Below are 20151 nucleotides of genomic sequence, written 5' to 3'. Positions count from 1 at the left end.
GAATGCCGGTCTATGAGTATTCTCAATAAAGTTTGGACAGCTTCAAGTACTCTTAGGCCCCAAGACTCATATTTTATAGATTTTGAGAGACGTAATTTGCAGCAAATTATGTTTCACCTTATGCAATTTTCTTAATCTGCTTACGTAGAGGAGGAAAAAGGAGAAGAGAAGCAAACAAACCTTTTAGTCTTCTCCTTCTGCAGCAGTTGATATTTTCAATTTGCCTTGTTAAGTGTAGTAATGTTAACTTTATTTATTTTGTTTTAAGAAGGTAGAATTGGTTTAGGTATTATAGTCCTCTCCATTTAAATCATTCCAAGGCAAGGCCCAATGTCAATAAAAATTGGGAAAATTTCAAAAATATACAAGTTGATCACTTACGGTGCAAAACAATAACCCAAAACTTACATTATAAAAAATAGGCCAAAATATACAGACATATACAGACACTTATACCAACATATACAAACATATAAGAAGGCAGAGAGAGAGAAAAGTTTGAGTCATTTATTATAAGAATTAAAAAAATGGATCAATTTTGGTAGCATTATTGCCCCAATTAACATACATTGCAATTTTCTCTAAACTTAATGTATGTAATGTATAATAAACATGATAGATACAACACAATTTCTACAAGTATAATTCTTCGGTTCTGTTTTTGATATTTTTAGAAAATAAATTATTCGGTTCGATATTTTTTTAAAAATAAAAAAACCTAACCTAATTATTCAGTAAGGTTATACATTTAAAAAAAAATCTGAAAATCGGTTTGATCGGTTCAGTCGGTTTTTGAAAAACCATTGAAATCCCTAGTAAGTACCACCTATCCGGTGCATTAATGTTATTACTTTTAGGTTAAGATTGAACGTGATCTAGAAAACCTTGCACAAGAATTTCATGTGCTGCAACCAAAAAAGCAAACCTATCGCATGGTAAAGAAAGAAAAACTTGGCTAATACAAAGTCTAAACCTACACTACCGCAAACCCCTCCGTATTAATACCTCCTCATTTATCGTCGCGTATCCCATCTGTGATTCTGTTCCTTTTTTCTTCCATGCAATTACCAAAATTAATTGATTGCAAGAAAACAAAGTTTTTACATCTCTTTAATTTATTTTTAGCATCTCTCAACACACACACATACAATTATACTCCTTCTATATGGGAATTTCATAAAATATAACGTTTTCCATTTGCAGCATATCCCATAACCGAAGCATTCATCCACAAACATGTTTCTCAAGCTGAAGGATAGAGGAAATTAAACCTCAAGAACATAGGAATAGAAATCATCTGGCATAATCATGGATCAACTTTCTTCATCTCTCAAGAAATCATTCGTACCTCATGGTTCCTATAAGAAAAAGGTTTCCGTTGCCCACGATATCGAAAACCAACCCATCCTCGCTCACCAAAGCCCCGAAGCCCCGTCTGTTTCTTCCTCCGTCAACTCGTCCTCGTTGACGACAGGATCCTCTGTTGATCTTAATGACCGCCGGGAAGTCATTGTCAAGATCGACGGTGGAGACAAAACCAATGGAAACGAACGCAACATGTTATGGCACGAGCCAAGTTACGAATTCTGGAGAGGAGATACGAATAGCGGGCCCCAAAGCAGTGGCCCGACACCGACATTCCAACGTGGCAAGGACATGCCTGAGGATCCACCCTCAAGATTAATTGGACAGTTCTTGAATAAACAAAGAGCTGTTGGATGTGAAATGACATTGGACATGGACCTGGAAATGGACGAGCTGAGGAATCATCCAAAACCTGAAAATGATCATAGCGCTGCTGGATCCAGCCCCATAATGTTTCCTCCTGATTACAAACATAATCATCATTATACGACATCAAAAGATCTTCGAGTTTCATTTCAGGCTCCGTCACCAGCTAGTAATGTGGTTGACATCGAGCCTGACCAACCTTATAATAATGACAACGAGTATTGCTCGACCGATGAAGAGGATGATGGTGAAACTAGCGAATCAACACCCGATGAGAAAAAGTATCTTAGCCGAAGAAGGACCATAAACATGAATAATTCTCCTCCAGATGATACTAATAACAGCAACAATACTTATTACACTCCTAAAAACGGTGCTGGTGATACTGATCAGGTGCTAAGGTGCACTTCCTTTCAAAGAAGAGCGAGCGTGTTAGGGAGAGTAAAGACAAAATCAAGACTAATTGACCCGCCCGAGATACCTGAGAGGAAATCAGGAAAAATTGGGAAATCAGGTCAGCTAAGATCTGGACTGTTAGGAAGAGCTTCCGGGATGCTAAAGCCAATGGAGGAGGAAGACGATGATCCATTATTCGATGAAGATCTTCCAGATGAATATAAAAAGGACAAACTTGATTGCTGGACGCTGTTACAATGGATAAGTCTTATTCTTATTGTTACAGCTTTAATCTGCACACTGACTATCCCTTTATTGAAGAGAGAAGTATACAAAGGACTTCATTTGTGGAAATGGGAAGTTTTGATTCTTGTTTTAATATGTGGGAGATTGTTATCAGGATGGGTGATTCGGTTAGTTGTGTTCTTTATTGAGAAGAATTTTCTCTTGCGGAAAAGGGTACTTTATTTCGTATATGGTGTTAGAAAGGCTGTTCAGAATTGTCTTTGGTTAGGCTTGGTTTTAATTGCTTGGCATTTCATGTTTGATCAGAAAGTTGACAAGGGTAATAAGTTTTTGGACTACGTCAATAAACTGATGATATGTATGTTAATTGGGACAATGTTATGGTTGGTGAAAACTCTCATGGTTAAAGTCCTAGCATCGTCATTTCATGTTAGTACTTTCTTCGATCGAATTCAAGAGTCGTTGTTCAATCAGTATGTGATTGAGACACTGTCAGGTCCGCCTCTGCTTGAGATTCATCGATCTCAAGAAGAAGAGGACAGAACAATGGCTGAAGTTTGGAAGCTACAGAATATTGCAGGGGCACAGTTGCCACCAGAACTTAGGCCCCCTGTTGCTCCTCAATACAGTAGTAAGGGTGCAAGTGTTAATGGTGGACAAACACCAACACCAAAACCATCAAGAACAGTAAGTATTGCGATTTCTGGTATTTCTGGTCCCTTGTCAAAGAATCCAGATGAACAGAACCAAGGGATATCCATTGATCATTTGCATAAGTTGAATCCAAAGAATATTTCAGCTTGGAATATGAAGAGATTGATTAAAATAGTAAGGTATGGGGTAATATCTACGTTGGATGAGCAAATACTGGATACCAAAACAGAAGACGACTCTACTACACAGATTAGAAGTGAGTATGAGGCCAAAGTTGCTGCCAGGAAGATATTCAGAAATGTTGCCAAGCCTAGGTCCAAGTAAGTAATTTCATGAACTCTCAGTCTGTCAAACATCTAATTAATCCAAATCATTTTTCTAAAACCAGAAGATAATGAACTTCTTAGAGGTCAAAATTAAGGTCAGAGGACCAGGGAGCACATTATTTTTCTAGCTTTTGAAGATTTTCAAGGGCGAAACCTTCGTTTATTTTCCTGTGAGGATGTGATAAGTAATTTTTTTAAGCTGAAGAAAGATAAATGAATATGACGAGAAATATAACAAAAAAGAAGAAAAAAAGGTAAAACAAACAGATCACTTGCAGCATCCCATAATCATCAAGTTTCCTAGGTTCTCCTGCTTCGTCCCCCTATTATGATAATACAAATAACATAAAAGAAAAGAGATACTTATCTGTAATTTTCATTAGTTCGTGATCCTTTCATGTTTGATTCCTGTAAAATAATAGTACCGAATTTATGGAGAGAACCATTTCATAGTCCTGAATCATTTCTAATTTTGAAATAACTACTGCATACTGATATAGACTACTACAATAGACCCATGTGGTCCGGCCCTTCCCTAGACCCTGCGCATAGTGGGAGCTTAGTGCACCGGGCTGCCCTTTTTTTTTTTTTTAGTGCATACTGATATATAGCTTTGTCTTAGCCAGCCACCTGGTGCAGTGAGACTTTTATTAATCTTAACTCTTAATGTTTTGATCAGTTAAACACCTTTCCATATGTTTTGCTAAAAAGAGAGCCCTTTATTCTATCTTGTGATAGACCTATTTGCTATGTCAGACGAGATCGTATACTTATAAAGCAGTCAACCGGTCATATCACTTCAGTAAATTTAGTCCCAAACTTTGTTCTTCTAACAGGTTCATCTATCTGAAGGACTTAAGTTGCTTCTTGCGAGAAGAAGAAGCTTTGAAGACTATGAACCTAGTGGAAGGATCACCGGACAGAGAAAGGATCAGTAGAGCATCACTCAAGAACTGGGTGGTAAGAAATGAACATAGATGCACTGAATTTAACTTCTACACACTAGTATAAAAATTTATACATTGTCAAATCACTTAAAAGGAAATTACCCACAATCAGTGGAACTAATATAACCTGAAAATAAGATAAGGACCCTTCAACAACAAGTTAAATTGCACTGATTGTATAAACTGCTAGTGGATACAACATATATCCGCAAGGAGTTTAACTTTACCTTTTCGCTCATTAGTTCTTGATGAAGTTGAGGCACATACTTTTGTGGTCTTATCAAATAACTCTCTATGTCCAAGATGGTGGGTGCTCTTCAAATGCCAGACTGCAGAAGCAAATAGGAGTATCAAATAGCTATCCTTAATTTTTGCAGGTGAACGCATTTAGAGAACGAAGAGCTCTTGCTTTGACGCTAAATGATACAAAAACAGCAGTGAACAAACTTCATCAGATGGTGAATGTTTTAGTCAGCGTCATCATTCTGCTCATCTGCCTTGTGATTTTGGGGATCGCAACCAGCAAGTTCTTGCTCTTCGTCAGCTCTCAAGTCGTTGTGGTGGCATTTGTATTTGGCAACACATGCAAAACCGTATTTGAATCTATCATTTTCTTATTTGTGATGCATCCCTTTGATGTGGGCGACCGATGTGAGGTTGATGGAGTTCAGGTATATAGCATACTTTCTTAATCTTTTTTCTATTTTATTATGTCTATTCAACCATAGTAATACTCCGTCCTTTTCATTTTATATGACGGTTTTTGGCAGGTCACATAAGTTAAGAAAGATGGACTTTTTGACACATACCAAAAGCATTGTTAGAGCTTGTGGTCTTAACCATGTCATGACAATTATATGGTTATAAAGCATGTCATTAAGGGTAAAATGGGAAGTTTAACATTAAAAAACTTTCAAATATAAAATGGTGTCAATCTTCTTAGATCAGACTTGTGTGTTATATAAAATGGAATAGAGTGGGATATTATTTTTTAGTGTATTCATGTGTTTAGTAAGGCCTGATTTATACATTTCGATTTTCAGATGATTGTTGAAGAGATGAATATTTTAACTACTGTCTTTCTGAGATTTGACAACCAAAAGATAATATATCCAAATAGTACTCTTTCAACACGACCTATTGGCAATTATTACCGTAGTCCTGATATGGGAGACACGGTTGATTTTACGGTCCACATTGCTACACCAGCAGAGAAAATTGCTGCCATGAAACAAAGAATAACCAGGTATATATTTTTTCTTGTTATCCAATATAATCCTTTATCACCATTATGAGTACTTTGCAGCAAGTACGTAGAACCTGGAAGATTTAAACAAGTATGAGTTATGAGTCTATGACTGAATATAATATTTGTGGCTTGCTATTGCAGTTATATTGAGAGTAAGAAGGATCACTGGTATCCCTCTCCTTTGGTTGTATTGATGAACCTAGAAGATCTAAACAGGTTGAAACTGTCCGTATGGATCAGACATAGAATCAACCATCAGGACATGGGAGAGAGATGGCTCAGACGAGCTCAATTGGTTGAGGAGATGGTTAAAATTTTCAAAGAGCTTGACATTGAGTACCGACTGTATCCCATTGACATCAATATTCGTGGTATGCCTCCCATCACCTCCAACAGGGTTCCCTCAACTTGGCCTACTGCTGGGAATTAAGCAAGAAAATCTAATAGGGATTGGCTCGCAGATGCTCCAATTTCCAGAGGCGAGAGTTATATTTTTGGTGTTCATTTATTAGCATAGAACATCAAGCCATGGGGTTTTTGGTGTCTTACCCTTGATGGTCTCGGCATACGTTGTTTTCCACTTTTGAAAGTAGATAAGGTTCCAATAATTAGCATTTTTTCCCTTCTAACATAGGCAGATTCAGGATTTGGGGTACAAAGTACCACTACTTCATCCACATAGTGACAATGGTTGTAAAACTAGTATAAATACATATTACTAAAATTTTTGGTTTTAAAGCATGCAATTATATAAAATAGTTTGAAGCAAAAGTAATGAGTGTGTCTCTATATGCTATCAAGGAAGCACATCTATCCATGCCAATTATACCGGCTACGAAGATACACATCTATCCCTGCCTACTAATGATGAATATATTGATCAAGAGGAGAAAACAAGGTTATAAAATTTCCTTTTTATAATGTGGCATGAAAATGGATTACACCAATGAGCAATTCGGGATCGATTGGGATCAAGTAGGATTGTAATATTGGAGGATTCACCTATAGACGAGCCCATAAAGTGCAACATTTCTTGTAAATGATAAATTTAATAGGAGGCGGCTTTTGCTAAGCTACTTTGAAGTGAGATTCTTTTAAGTAATAGTAAACCAGTAAATCCTCTTCTTGCAATGAGTATCGTCTTCGCAAGAAGGAAGTGGTTAGTTGAGTGAATTGCATTCAGTTGCCTGAATCTTTTAGTACAAGGATTCTTTCCACCTACTGATCATTGATCTAACATTTATATACCACGGATAAAATAATGGGCCTAACTTCTGTGCTGACCTTGCTAAAGTCTGGCTGGACATCAGAAATTTTGAAGCACAATTGCACAGAATTGTTGTTCGTGTTGTAGCTACACATCATTGCCTCTTGATGTGGAAGGGAAAGCTCGTTGACTATACTTGTTGGAGAGGTTCCTACTTCTTGACCCAAAGAACTTGTAAATACTCCTTAGTACACCGATGGTCTAGCAAATCTTGTAGAAAGGTGGATGTTGCATTTTGCTGACAGTTTTTTGAATACCATCACGAGACAGAATGACAATGTTTTTGCTACCCAGTGTTCTCCACAGAGCAGTAGACATTGTAATGTGATTGGTTAGGTAGAGCAATCTATGCTGCAAATAAGTTTTGCCCTCATGTTTGTCTTCCACTATTATGAATAATCATCCAAACAAGGACCTTGATCTTTAAGAATTTGCTCATAAAGCCTGCAAGAGTAATGACTTCATATATTGCTTACACAGGATATCTTGCAACAATTGGTTCTCCATTTTGGGTGCAAATCGCTGCTTTTGCTTACTTCTATGCTGCATTGAACTGCTTATGCAGCTCGATTTGTTTGTTGGACTTCTATGCATGAGTTTTGCAATTGTGAAACACAGCTAATTAGACCAATGACCAAATATTAAATGCTAGAACAGCTCACGATATTCAGCAAAATTTTAGATGCTTCAATAGCTGAGGATGATTGTTCAATAAAAAGCAGCACGCTTCAACAATTAATGATGATTTACCTTTCTCTTATCAGCGGTCTCACTGATTCTAACAGAAAAGTGCATGTTTGAGGATACCCGATGATCGTGTTTCTACTGTCAATCATAATCAACTGGATTGATAGGGATCGATCCAATTCAATATCTTCTGCTTCTTCTTGTACTCTCTCGTGATATCATCTTTCTTCATTAAACATTGATTAATCATCTAGACTTGTGGCTGTCAGGATATCCTTTCATGTATAGTGGCATTATAATTTGCTAACCACTCCATGAAAATTTTTCCCTTAGCAATGAAACATCCAACGTTCTTCCTATCAATCCTGAGTGGACATCCAGCCCGCAGCAGTATTTCCTTGATCAACCCTTTCACAGGGGATTCTCCTCTAACAACGCTGTGTTTTCCTGCTCCACACACCACTGTGATTTCAGCTGGAATAACAAGATTTTCAGCAAGAAACTTGCATTGAAGCTGATGAAACCATTGTAATATTATCACATAAGCAGAGCTCAAATGCATCCCATGCAAGTCCAGCTTCAACTCCGAAGGCTTCCACTGCATTGTCTCCTCCAAAACCGATGATCCAACCAATATCTTCACCAAAGCTGCTTCATTCTCATCCAGATTACCCATTAACTCTTCCAGAGAAAGAGGGACACTCTTCGGATCTTGCAGCAATAAACTAATCGTGGGGCACGAATTCAACACCGAATTGTAAGTCCTAATTGAAAACGGAACACCTGAAGCTTCAATTTTTTGGAGCCAAGAAACCACTTCTGAAAGCTCGTTGTGAGATCCAAATGAATTAAGCACCATATTCGAGCTAACTGTATCTAATTGAAATCCCATACTCTCCATTTCAACTACAATCCTTTTCATATCTCCAAAGTATCCTGATTGTCCATATGAATAAACTAGAGCCCTAAATTCAAACTTGGACAATTTCAATCCTAATTCCTTCATCTCTTCCATCAATGCCTCAGCTTCACGCGGTAATCCAATAGAACAAAATGCATCAACCATTGAGGCATACCCTCGTTGCTTCAAATAAACAGACGACGAACACAAGAGAACCAGCTTCAATTTCGTACAAAAATCCAAAACTCCTCTCTCCGAATTGTGCTTAGATTGTGAATGGACTAATTGACAGTAGAAACTACACAAATCTCGTTCTCGGCTTCCCAATTTAGATACTGTTTCAGTAACTAGGATTTCAGCTTCATCAAATCTCTCTAGCTTGTAAAGCAATGCAACCAAATCCGCCACTAGTTTCGAGTTCCAATCGAACCATGACGCTTCACTGATTTCCAAATACAACTGCAAATAGCATTTTGCCTTGCATTTAATCAGACTTATCATTAACCAAAAAAAAATTAAGTATAACAAAACTGAAACACATAATAATACAGCTGGAAACAAACAATCTGGTTCGCATGAAGTCATACTTAGCGGTGATCAATAAATAGGCTGTAGGACAAACAGAAATACACAATTATACAACTGTGAATCAATGGATTATAACCAATTATTACGTTACTTAGCAAACTAAGTCACTCTAATATAATTATCTGAAATAATGATAGCTTAAAAAAATTACAATACATAGTGTATTTGGTATGCATGTAAGTTGTATGTGTGACCCTTGTAGGGGGATACAGGTATTTCGCTTGCGTGTGAAGACAGTGTATTCCAATTATTGCTATATTTCGTAAATATACAAACTATTGCTGTGTTTCATAATTAGGGGCAGAACTATGGCTATATATGAAATGTTGTCAGTATTTAACTCAAATGAACCTTGAACACAATACAATTGGGCAATAACTCATTTAACAACAGAGAGAGACGTACGGGGAGGGCAAGAGAAGAGAGGCGATGGTTCAAGGTATTCGGAGACAGAAGGTGCGATAGAGTACTGAGAGCCACGTGTTTGGAAGATGACGCTACGAATTTGCGGAGTAAGCGGTGAGTAGCGGAGATATCTTCGGAGTCAGTTGCGATAACGGTCGAGATAAAGCGTTGGCCTTGTTTGCTCACTGACCATGGAGGGCCTGGCCGCCGTGGATGCCGGTGACTTAACAGCGGCGCCGGCGCCGGCAGAAGGATACTTCCGATCATCGTCGTCGAGGAATTTATTGCGTGATAGAGACTATCTGTAAAATGGATTGAATCCACCTGTACGCAATTAGCCAATTACGCATTTTTCCTATTTTACCTGACCAAAAGATAGCTAAGTTCCCGTCACTAACCTTACTTCGGACTCTATCTTCGACTACCAAAAAGCGAAAGAAGCCCACATGCCCACTCTTCTTTCCCCCTATCGCTAGGGGCCTTATTTTCATGCTTTTAACCAAAAAAAAATAAAAAATCATGAAGTGCCGCTTAATATAAATCTTTATTTATATGTCTGCTGTCCTTGTGAGGTCTTGAATTCGAATTTTAGGAGTGAAAAAATCCTTGCAGATAGCAATTTCTTTTTTAGTAAGGTGTACCCGCCAATTCGAATCAGTGAGGAGAGGTGGACATATAGCCGATTTCATACACGAAATTTATTAAAAAAAATTGACAAAGGTGCAAATATACTCTTCCTATTTAGAACACATATAGCTTTCGTTAAAAAAAAAAAGGTGTGTATATACTTAAAATGTATAAATATTTTTTTCGCTGACAGATTTTTTTTTTTTAAAAAAAAGTTTATTTCTTAATTAAAAAACGTCACATGACTTTAAAAAAAAAGTGTACCATTTTATAGTAGACTTCTTTTTGTAAGGCATACGTGGTAATTTTTTTCTAGTGGTCTGGTTCGCTTTAAAAAATATCTTCTTTACTTCAAGGAAAAAAAATCTACCCATTTTATAAACGAACTAGACTCAACCCATCAGGAAAAAAGAATTATCTGACTTTAAAAAATAAGTCTAGTAAAAAAAATGAATAGACTTATTTTTTAAAAATCATGTGGCATTTTTCAATTAAAAATAAGCTAAATGATTTTTTTCTAAATTTCATCAGCGAAACGAGTGTATTTGAAAATTTATGTACGGCATGAATATATATGGAGCATTTCTTTTAATGGGGTTATACCTGGTCAAATCGCAAAATTAAGGAGTTTTTTAAAATAAATTTAGCTACTTTGGAAACAAGTTTCAATATAGGCGATTATGTAAAATTTCGCTTCCGAAGTTACAATTTTTACTTGAAGTTTGATACCTTCTTCGTCTCAAATTATCGGTCGTAGTTATTAAAAATAGTTATCTCAAATTATTTATCATTTTAAAAGTTCAATGCACAATTAATTATTTTTTTTCATTTTACCCTTGATAATATTTTGTCTTTAATGAAGATGACACATAAATAGAGTAAACATTTAATGGAGATAGATTATAACTTAGACATAAATAAGGGTGAAGTTAGTCAAACATCCCTTCTAATTAATACCCCCTCCGGATCAAAATGAGTGTCCACTTAGCCTTTTTTTCTTGGGTCAAAAAGAATGTCTACTTATCAAATCAAGCAATAATTAATCTTATTTTTTCATATTTGCCCCTAATAAGTGCTATGTGATCAAATCTCAATTCCTATTTAATTAAGGGTAGTTTAGTCAACTTACCTAGTTTTTGTAGGAGTTATTATTTTCTTAAGGGGTGTGCAAATGGCTAAGTGGACACTCTTTTTTATTCGGAGGGAGTATTTCTTGAGGGGCGTGTAAAACAAAAAAGTGACAAATAATTTGAGACAGAGAAAATATATTACTTGTGCAAGTAAACTTCTGATATATCTGGCAATAGGTTATTCAAAACCGAACCATAATCGATAACCCAACCGCAAAATAGATTTATTGAGTTATTGCTATCGAGTTAACAGATTAACTATTGGTGAACAGATTGAAATTTATAATTAATGACTTAACAGTGCGGGATATGAATTACTCAATTTCCTTATTGGATATACTGTTAACACTTTAACAATATTTAAAGTTACATTTATACCTGTTAAGCATATATAAATTTATACCCTTAAAACATGAAACACTTAAAAGCCTCTTCTTTGATCTTATGTTTAGCTTTTCTCTGAAGTGTGTATTTTAGTTGTGGTGCTTTAGTAATATTGTTGTGTGCTTGATTGGAGAGAGTAGTTATGTATGTTACTAGTGTTGACATCCAATTTTGTCCCGCCTCTCCTCCGAAATACATATTTACGCTTCTAATATTTTGGAAAAATTAAAAAAAAAAATTATATTTTACTATAATTATTAGCCTCTTATTAATACTCACGTTTTATTATTCTATTACAGTTATTATTATTATTATTATTATTATTATTATAATTCATAGTTATTTTTTATCATTTCAGCATTTTTTACCAGCTTACGCACACACATCGTATTTATCTTCGCATAATTAAATAGTAGTGTTTATTTACTGTGGATTTTCAAAATATTATTGCACGACTATTACGACGACATATATTATCTGAGCATTAATAATTGCATATTTTATATTTTAGCACACGTTGTTATGTCATTAATTGATGGTCTTTTTTATAAAGCCCCATATTTTAAATCCATCAGTCAAATTTTGGGCTCATCCATTCCACAAACCTGCTTGGACCAGTCCAATAATGACCAGCCCACATTTTTCAGATCAGCCCACAACCCAAATCCTACCCAGTCCAAAAATGGACCCGACCCGTTTCTTAATTGAAGAAAACAGGTAGGGTTCCCTCCCCTTTTCTTTTTCCTCCGCCGCTCATTTCCCCTCTTCTCTCATCGTCATCCCCACCACCACCCGCGCCTCTTCTTCATCATCATCATCTTCTTCGTCCCCACCACCCCGCTCCTCTCTCTCTCTCCCTTTCCCGCTCCCTTCTCTCTTCTTTTAACACAAAGCGAAAACCTATAAAGAGGGGGATTGGGAACGAGAAATGGAGGAAGGAGGAGACGGAAGAAAAACCGCAAAATCCCCTATAAAAACATAAGCTTTAGCCGTCTCAACCCCGGGAGAAAATATTAGTTTTCTTTTAGTCGCAATATTTCTGAATATCCAGTCCGAATTCCAGTCATTTTTTGTTTCGTTTGCGTTGGTTTGGTTTTGAATCCGAGCATCGCAAACTCGGATTCAACGAGTGTTCGAGGTAGATATCGAAACCCCGCTCCCACTTCGCTGCACCCGAAGAAGGTAATTTTCCCCTCTTCCTTGAAATTCATTTTTTATCTGTTTGGTGTTTACTTGAACTATTTTCTGCAAAATTGGTTAATCTCGGCTTAATCCTACTCAGTGTAACTTCATGTTCGTTTAGTGTGTTAATCATGTTGTTCAATTGGTAGCTGATTTAGATTAGGCATCAAACCTGTTTATATGTTTAATTAGATACCCATGTTTAATGTCAATCTATATCCATATGCTTAGTTCGGCGATTAGCATACTTACTGTTTAAAATTCTGAGTCAAATAGGTTTGATGTGTTTTTATGTGCACCACGTATTAACTGATAATGACAATTTTGAAACCATGTTACTAACTTACATATGATTAACATGTGTCCTATTTTGAAGAACACGGTAAGCTCGTATTCAGTTAACAATGCTTTCACAAATTTCGGATATGACTAAATGAGTTGTTTTGTATGTTAAGGATGCTGTTATTCCAATTAAGTATGCATATGTCGAATGAAGTCCTGTCTAAATCATGATTTCTTATTTGGAAAGTCCAAATTTGTTTGTAGAAGGTCCGGCAGAGTCGAACAGTGATCGTAATGGTCTAAAATGTGATTTGCGTATAAATGATAGGCTCTTCTTGTAAGCCATTTATTTGCCTTGAGCATTGAAACAGAATGGAAATTATGGTGGATAAATAAATGTATACATCTCTTAAGTGTAAATATCTTGTTCAACAGATTTCAACAGAACCAGTAGTTCCAGTACTTTTTTTTTACATCAGAAAATTCATTTTGAACCAAGTAGAACTTCTAGGAATCATTTCATCTATGGATTATTCTTAGCCCTGTTTGTATTTCCCACATCATGTTGTATAAGCTAGAAATGACATGTCAAGATTCTCTCTTTTCCAATCAATTGCTGCTGGTAGGCTTTAAAACAGTAGTAAAAATGACTCTAAATTCTAAATCTTTAAATTTCGGACTGATCTGTTGCTGCTTGATAAATTCATTGTTATGGCTTATTGTTTTGGTTGCTGAGTCTTAAAAGGGAGAGCAAAGTTTAACCAGAGATGGGATCTTGAATCTTAAAATCACTAAAAATGAATCATCTGATCACTGATCGCTTAAAGTCTCTACCCTTCAAAAGCAAGACTGATTTCCTGTCCTTTGCCATATCTTTTGGTTTATAGCATGTGCAAGTCTTGAAGTTACTTATACATTTCTTGGTATCATTTTGAACCTAGCTAAAACTTGATGTTGTTCTTATATCATGCCTGAATAATTGAACCTGTCTGCTGGTGTTTTTACCAAAACATGATTAGTTGAATAAAATGTTAAGTTAAATGAGTGATGAGTTATCTGAGATTGGTATAAAGCCTATTTGATCATTTGTTGACTTAGACTGATAGAGTGTGATATGATTAAGAGAAATCCTGGTCTAATTTGGAGTAAGCTTAAAATGCCATCCGTGATAACGATATATAGTGTCATTACGTATGCTTAAGAGTTAGTTTAAAGTGGGATCTGAGTATGCTGAATTTGTCTTAATGTGGCTGTTCCTATATGTGGCTGCCTGTTACTATTGTTTACTACAACATACCACCCACTGGTTGAATTACTACTGCTATATATCGCTTTGAAGGCAAAAGAAACTTATTGTTTGAAACCAAACCTATATCTGGGGCCATGTCTTTGGCTAGACATTGTTTGACTATTGTTGGTTGTTGCTCAATTGTTATGGGCTGCTGCTCAGTTACTCTTATGGCTGGAAACATCTCTAAACACTCTCTGAATCTCGCTTGATTTCTACTCCTTGTTGACAATGGTCTGATCCTGAATGCGCATATAGTTGTATCTTTCTATATATGATCTGGTTTCCTTGCATTTTAGCTTGCCTGTTCATGCTTATTTGCCTATTTATACAATACTTCATCTGAAATAATTCTTCACATGCATTCAATCATTACATAATATTTTACAAAGACCCCTGTGCGACTCTGTTTTGGGCTGTGCAGTATGAGCTATAAATCTTGCTAATTGGTCTAGAATTCTGGGTCTTAGAATGAGGATAGAGTGTTTTTTTTTTTAGAGTTTATGTTCTTCCTATTGCAAAACATGATAGCTATGGACTTCAGTGGATAATCTGAGGAATTTGCACATGTTGTGGGTCTTAGTTTGGTTGAAATACGATCGAAATATACCATGCAACACTTATGTAAATCTGTTTGTTCTCTTATGGGAAAGTACCTTAAACCAATTGTGTGTAATGCATGTCTGTATCATTTGTTCAAAAAGGGGATTTCAAGGCCTGCTAATCTGCTCGTTTGTATTCTGCCTATGTATTGCTTTCTGATTTGTCTCATTTTAGTGGTTAAGAGGTCTAGATGTTCATGTTTTATGGTTCTGGTTTCCAGCTAACAGAATCTTTCTGTTTATGTCCTGATTCCGTTCAGTTATTTTTAGTCTTTACTAGGATTTATGTGTTCATGTGAAGCTTATACAATGACGAATAGGTAATTAATAATGATATATGATGGGTTTATCATAAATGATAGAGTTAGATGCTTCTTAAGTTTACATGCTTGTTCTGCTGAGATGCAAACCATGCATACTAAAGGTATACCGAATATATCAGGTGCGTACAGAGCTCTGTATACCCATGGTATATACGAATGGTATATCCAGTGTATATATGGTATATCTCTCGATTACAATCATAATGCCCCTATCTTTGTTTAGTCTAGCCATATCATGTCATTCTTATTCTCATGTTATTAACTTAGTTTGTCCTATAATTTATGATATTGGATTTTATGTTCCTTTGCTTGATTGGTTTATCCTATTTCAGTGGAAAGTTTTTTTTTTACTGTTTCTGTAGCAGCAGGCCTAATTGTTAGCCATGCCCGGGATTCCGGTATTGACCTTCTATGCATCGTTATGAATGTATATACATAAGATATACAAAATATACACAGTATATACATAATCTATTGATTCGTTTTGAATTACATTCTACATGTTTAACCTTATTCATCGATTAAATACTAATCCTTTTCCTTTCATTTTTATGCATGAAACTCGCATACGAGTCCAGGGGACTCATCCCTCCCGCATTCGGTGTTGGGCTAAAGGCCCAACACAATATTCTCGAGTCATTTTCCCATCAGGCCTATTCGCAACAAAGAAAACAAAATTTGGGCCTTGGCCCATGTGTGTAGCAGCAGCGGCCCGCAAGCATAAAAAAGGGAATTCTGGGCCAAGCCCAATGGCAAACAGATTGCAGTTGTCTTTTTAAAATGGGCTGATCCCATTTAACTCTCTCCTCTATTTTATCTTTTACATTTGACTTGTATGTCTAATGTTTTATTTTGCTAATTTAGATGAACCTTGGAGACATTAGTGGGTTTAGTAATGGGTAGATAATTCAAGGAAATTAACGATTAATTCATTTTCCGAATAATTGATTCTCAAAACATAGCATGATTACATATTTTGAATTAAAAGAATTGTGTTTTATCTTTCTATTATCTAAACATTTCAAAACGTCATTAATATGCAAATATAAACTCAAGTAATATATTATATTAATAACTCTTCAAGTTTGAATCAATCATATTTTTAACTAAACATAACTTATAAAATAATAAAAAGGAGAAAGAAAACTCGCTTTATTTTGAACCCTATTCATAAGCTTAGATTTTTTTACATTTGCCACATTCATATAAAGTTCAAAATTGCTAAATCTCTTCTCAAAAGCTATTATTTATAGGCAAAAAAAAAATGTTATATTCCCTACAAGTCTCATCTTAAATAGCATTTACTATATTTCATATAAAGTCTTAGCAACATTTTAAGCTTTTATTTAAATAGCATTTAAATCCTCTTTTATGCAAATTATCTCTTATGAGTTTTATTGTTAAATTGCATTTGATTTAAAGCCTGAGTTTATTTAAAATGACATTCAAAGTCCTCTTTTATATGAATTTCCATCTTAATTAATTGACCTAAGTTTGGTTGGATAACCGTAAGTTAACGGATTCTAAAGGATGCCTAACCCCTTCCCTTTAGGATAACATAGAGCCCTTACCTAGAATCACACTGGTTAAGCAGACTATTAACAGAGGTTTAGTTTTAACTTTACCTTAGTTAACATTGGTGTCCTAATTCACCGTTAAATTAATTAGGTGGCGACTCCTTAAAATAAAACAAATAGGAATCACCAATACGTCGTACCTCTAAATTTTAGCCCGGTTAAAATAGGGTGTGACAACTAGTTTGTTTCCTTTCGATCATACATTATAATGTCGGTACTTATCTGGCATAGAAAATACCGAATTTGAAAGTCATGCTTTGGCCCTATTTCTTCACTGTCACGCTCCAAATCTGGAGAGGCGTGGCTGGCATCCGGTGCCATACTCGGCCCGAGCGTACCACTTTGTAACTGTTATCCCGGAGTGATAACCCTCAACCTAGATCGACGAGACCTATCTGCAAACAAACAATACCAACCAACACCGACAAAATCGTATCCTGAATCATCTGTAAGTAATAACTATCACATCTGAAGGGCACGCACACCCAAAACATATATACATAACTGTGCTGGCCGACGAGGCCGCCATGAATGTCTACAAATGAATATGTACAAAGGGTCGACAAGGCCAAAATACTGACATGCAAAACATACAGGACTAGTTTACAAGCCTCTAGAGATCATAGAACTGTATCATAGTCGGGACAGGGCCCCGGCCTACCCATCATGTCTATATACACAAAAAGGACTCCAAGGTCTAGACCTGACAACTCCGGATGAGTGGAGCTTACCAATTAGCTGATGTCTGGCTCTGTCTACTAGGGAGGTCTATCCGGCTGTCTATCAGGACCTGCAGGCATGAATGCAGCGCCCCCGGCAAAAAGAACATCAGTACGAAATAATGTACCGAGTATGTAAGGCAATAGAATAACTGAAAGCTAAAACTGAACTGAAAGCATAGTAATATGGAAGCCAAAGAATACTCTGAGGTATGCTCACCTATGCTGAATCAACACAATGCAATATGGTAATATCATAGCTAGCTTGCCACATATAGGACTCGGTGTATCTCTCACTGACAAACAGGTTAGGCAACTGTAAAATCTCACTGACTGTAAGGCCACACAAGTATAACCTCTCACTGACCATAGGCCAGACAATAGTATCATCTCACTGACCAAGTGGCCAGGCAATAACATCTTTCACCAACTCTGAGGCCAGGAAATAACAATATCTCACTGACCAAGTGGCCAGGCTACAGAAAGTATATGTATATGATGGTGTATATCATGTGTATAACAAAATGCATGAAGACACTGAAGTATCCCTTTATCTCTTTCTAACATCAAGGAAAGATATGGAGCAGATAGGAATCCATCGAGAAGATACGGTGTAAACACACGGGAAGTTGTAACATCACTAAAGACAAGATATCTACGATATGTGTTCCTCTCATATGATTCATCTAACTCATCTAATCATGGGATCATACCAATGAAGGAAAAAAGGAATGCCATTACATAATGAAACTCGTCGAATAGCACTTCAACCTATAATAATGATAATACACTCGTTAACTCAGTGAATACTAGTATACGTTTTATATCAAATGTTAACTCGTTTGATAAAGAATCGGGGCAGCATTTCCCCTAATTAATAAGAGTTCACAACTCAACCAACAACATCAACTACAACCTTCTTTCACCTTCCCTTAGATCCAAATCACAACAACACTTGAGTATACACTAAACAACCTAATATACACTTATATACTACATTTCTATACATGCTTTCTTCTCATATCCATGGAGTATAACAACATCAACAACAACAACAACTATTTACACCTATTTCTCATGTTAATCCAACCACTTCAACAACATTGGATAGCTATCAAGAACAATCCACACTATAACAATAACAAGAATGCAATATAGTATATCTTTCCTGCTTTCTTATCAAACAAGTTGGCTAAAGGTTACACAAACTCAAGTACATCTAGAAAGGATGAAATCTTACCTCAAACAAGCAAGAACAACACCAACTTCAGATCACTTCACCACAAAGAAAGCTCCAATCTTCAACACAAGTAGAACAACTCAACATCAACAAGGTTCCTTAGCTTCTTGGTGTGTTAATCCCCTTGATTCACCTTAGATTTTCTCTAATTTGGTATGAGGACTAGGGGAAAGGGTTTGAGAGCTTATACGAGTTATGTTAGCAAAGACAGTGAATGCCAATAGAACTGATTGGGCCCGCAAGCTCGATGATGCTCTATGGGCATACCGGACTGCTTTCAAGACTCCAATTGGGACTTCACCCTTCAAGCTTGTATTCGGGAAAGCTTGTCATTTGCCGGTTGAACTTGAAAACAAAGCCATGTGGGCGCTGAAGAAACTAAATATGGATTGGGAGGAAGCAAACAAGCTACGGTTGTTTCAATTAAATGAGATGGATATATTTCGGTACCAGGCATATGAGAGTGCAGCCCTTAATAAAGAAAGGATGAAGCAATACCATGACAAGAAGATTCTGAAGCGAGAGTTCTACAAGGGTGACTCTGTATTACTGTTTAACTCTCGGCTGAAGTTGCTACCGGGTAAGCTTAAATCCAGGTGGTCTGGTCCGTTTGAGATGGTAGGTGTGTCACCCTATGGAGCGGTTGAATTGAAGTCCGGAGATGGTACTCGGACATTTAAGGTGAATAGGCAGAGATTGAAGTACTATCACGACATGATTTCGGAGGATAGGATTGTTGATCGCTACAGGTTGAAACACCTCGGAACGAACAAGGATCTGGTGCACCAAGATAAGGAGTGATTGGTCACCACCGTCGTGCCGCGACGTTAAATCAAGCGCTTCTTGGGAGGCAACCCGAGTGTAATGTTTATTTTTCTTTTGTTTTTTTTTTTATTACATATAGGGTAATAGTTGTTTTGGTGCAGGAAGATATCACAGAAAATTCTGCTGAAAAGCAGGTAAGTTCAGTTGTAAGACACTGTTTAGCAACATTGCAAAATACGCCTGAAGTTTACGGACCGTATTTCACAATACGGCTCGTAAACCAGGGCGTATTTAACATTGTTACCAAACAGTGAGCACTGTAATTACATGCTAGTTTACGACCATGGAGGACGGACCATATTTCACAATACGGTCCGTAAACCTGATCGTAAACTAAAATGCAACATTGCAGTGTTCTGCCCTCATCAACCACTCTAAATACGAGTCGTAAACTAGTTTTTTTGTGTTTTTTTAAAATTAGCTTATTTTGTGTTTTTTTTTCAAAAGTACTTTTCAAAAAATTACTTTTGTCGAAAAACAGTTTGTGTTTAGCCAATTAATTTAAAAACACTTTTAAGCAACAATTAGTGTTTGGTTAAAATTTTAAAAAGTGCTTTTAAGTGTTTTTATTAACT

The 20151-nt window shown here is 36.4% G+C and overlaps 2 protein-coding genes across 7 annotated transcripts; one reads left to right on the top strand and one right to left on the bottom strand.

Annotated features, from left to right (window-relative positions):
• Positions 1–1016: 1016 nt before the first annotated feature.
• Positions 1017–6309, top strand: LOC132606663 (mechanosensitive ion channel protein 6-like). The gene is made up of 5 exons (XM_060320258.1): positions 1017–3347; positions 4190–4313; positions 4678–4971; positions 5344–5546; positions 5691–6309. Exons 1-5 carry the CDS (start codon positions 1309–1311, stop codon positions 5977–5979), a joined length of 2949 nt encoding a protein of 982 aa, XP_060176241.1. The 5' UTR covers positions 1017–1308; the 3' UTR covers positions 5980–6309.
• A 129-nt stretch (positions 6310–6438) lies between these two features.
• Positions 6439–10072, bottom strand: LOC132606661 (pentatricopeptide repeat-containing protein At2g17033). 6 transcript variants are annotated; one of them, XR_009570006.1, is made up of 4 exons: positions 9796–10070; positions 9398–9721; positions 7567–8863; positions 6439–7402 (listed from the first exon to the last, which is right to left on the bottom strand). XR_009570006.1 is itself a non-coding variant. In XM_060320254.1 (3 exons), exons 1-3 carry the CDS (start codon positions 9916–9918, stop codon positions 7769–7771), a joined length of 1542 nt encoding a protein of 513 aa, XP_060176237.1. In that variant the 5' UTR covers positions 9919–10070; the 3' UTR covers positions 6439–7768. The 6 variants fall into 6 exon arrangements, 4 of the variants coding, with proteins under 4 accessions (XP_060176237.1, XP_060176239.1, XP_060176240.1 ...); XR_009570007.1 differs by having other exon boundaries at positions 6439–7399; XM_060320254.1 differs by having other exon boundaries at positions 6439–8863.
• Between the last annotated feature and the right edge of the window lie 10079 nt (positions 10073–20151).

The sequence above is a fragment of the Lycium barbarum genome, chromosome 8 (assembly GCF_019175385.1).
Source record: "Lycium barbarum isolate Lr01 chromosome 8, ASM1917538v2, whole genome shotgun sequence".
NCBI lineage: Eukaryota > Viridiplantae > Streptophyta > Magnoliopsida > Solanales > Solanaceae > Lycium > Lycium barbarum.
This window is presented reverse-complemented; position numbering and strand designations above follow the sequence as displayed.

What these genes read in the sequence shown, in the direction of transcription:
- LOC132606661 (XM_060320254.1), bottom strand. Translation starts at nt 9,918, where the DNA reads ATGATTTTTTATTTTTTTTTGGTTAAAAGCATGAAAATAAGGCCCCTA. An exon ending in AAGATAGAGTCCGAAGTAAG is followed by an intron (nt 9,722 to 9,795) that starts GTTAGTGACGGG and finishes AATTGCGTACAG; the next exon opens with GTGGATTCAATCCATTTTAC. An exon ending in TCTCTTCTCTTGCCCTCCCC is followed by an intron (nt 8,864 to 9,397) that starts GTACGTCTCTCT and finishes TGCTATTTGCAG; the next exon opens with TTGTATTTGGAAATCAGTGA.
- LOC132606663 (XM_060320258.1), top strand. Translation starts at nt 1,309, where the DNA reads ATGGATCAACTTTCTTCATCTCTCAAGAAATCATTCGTACCTCATGGT. An exon ending in GTTGCCAAGCCTAGGTCCAA is followed by an intron (nt 3,348 to 4,189) that starts GTAAGTAATTTC and finishes TTCTTCTAACAG; the next exon opens with GTTCATCTATCTGAAGGACT. An exon ending in ATGAAACAAAGAATAACCAG is followed by an intron (nt 5,547 to 5,690) that starts GTATATATTTTT and finishes TTGCTATTGCAG; the next exon opens with TTATATTGAGAGTAAGAAGG.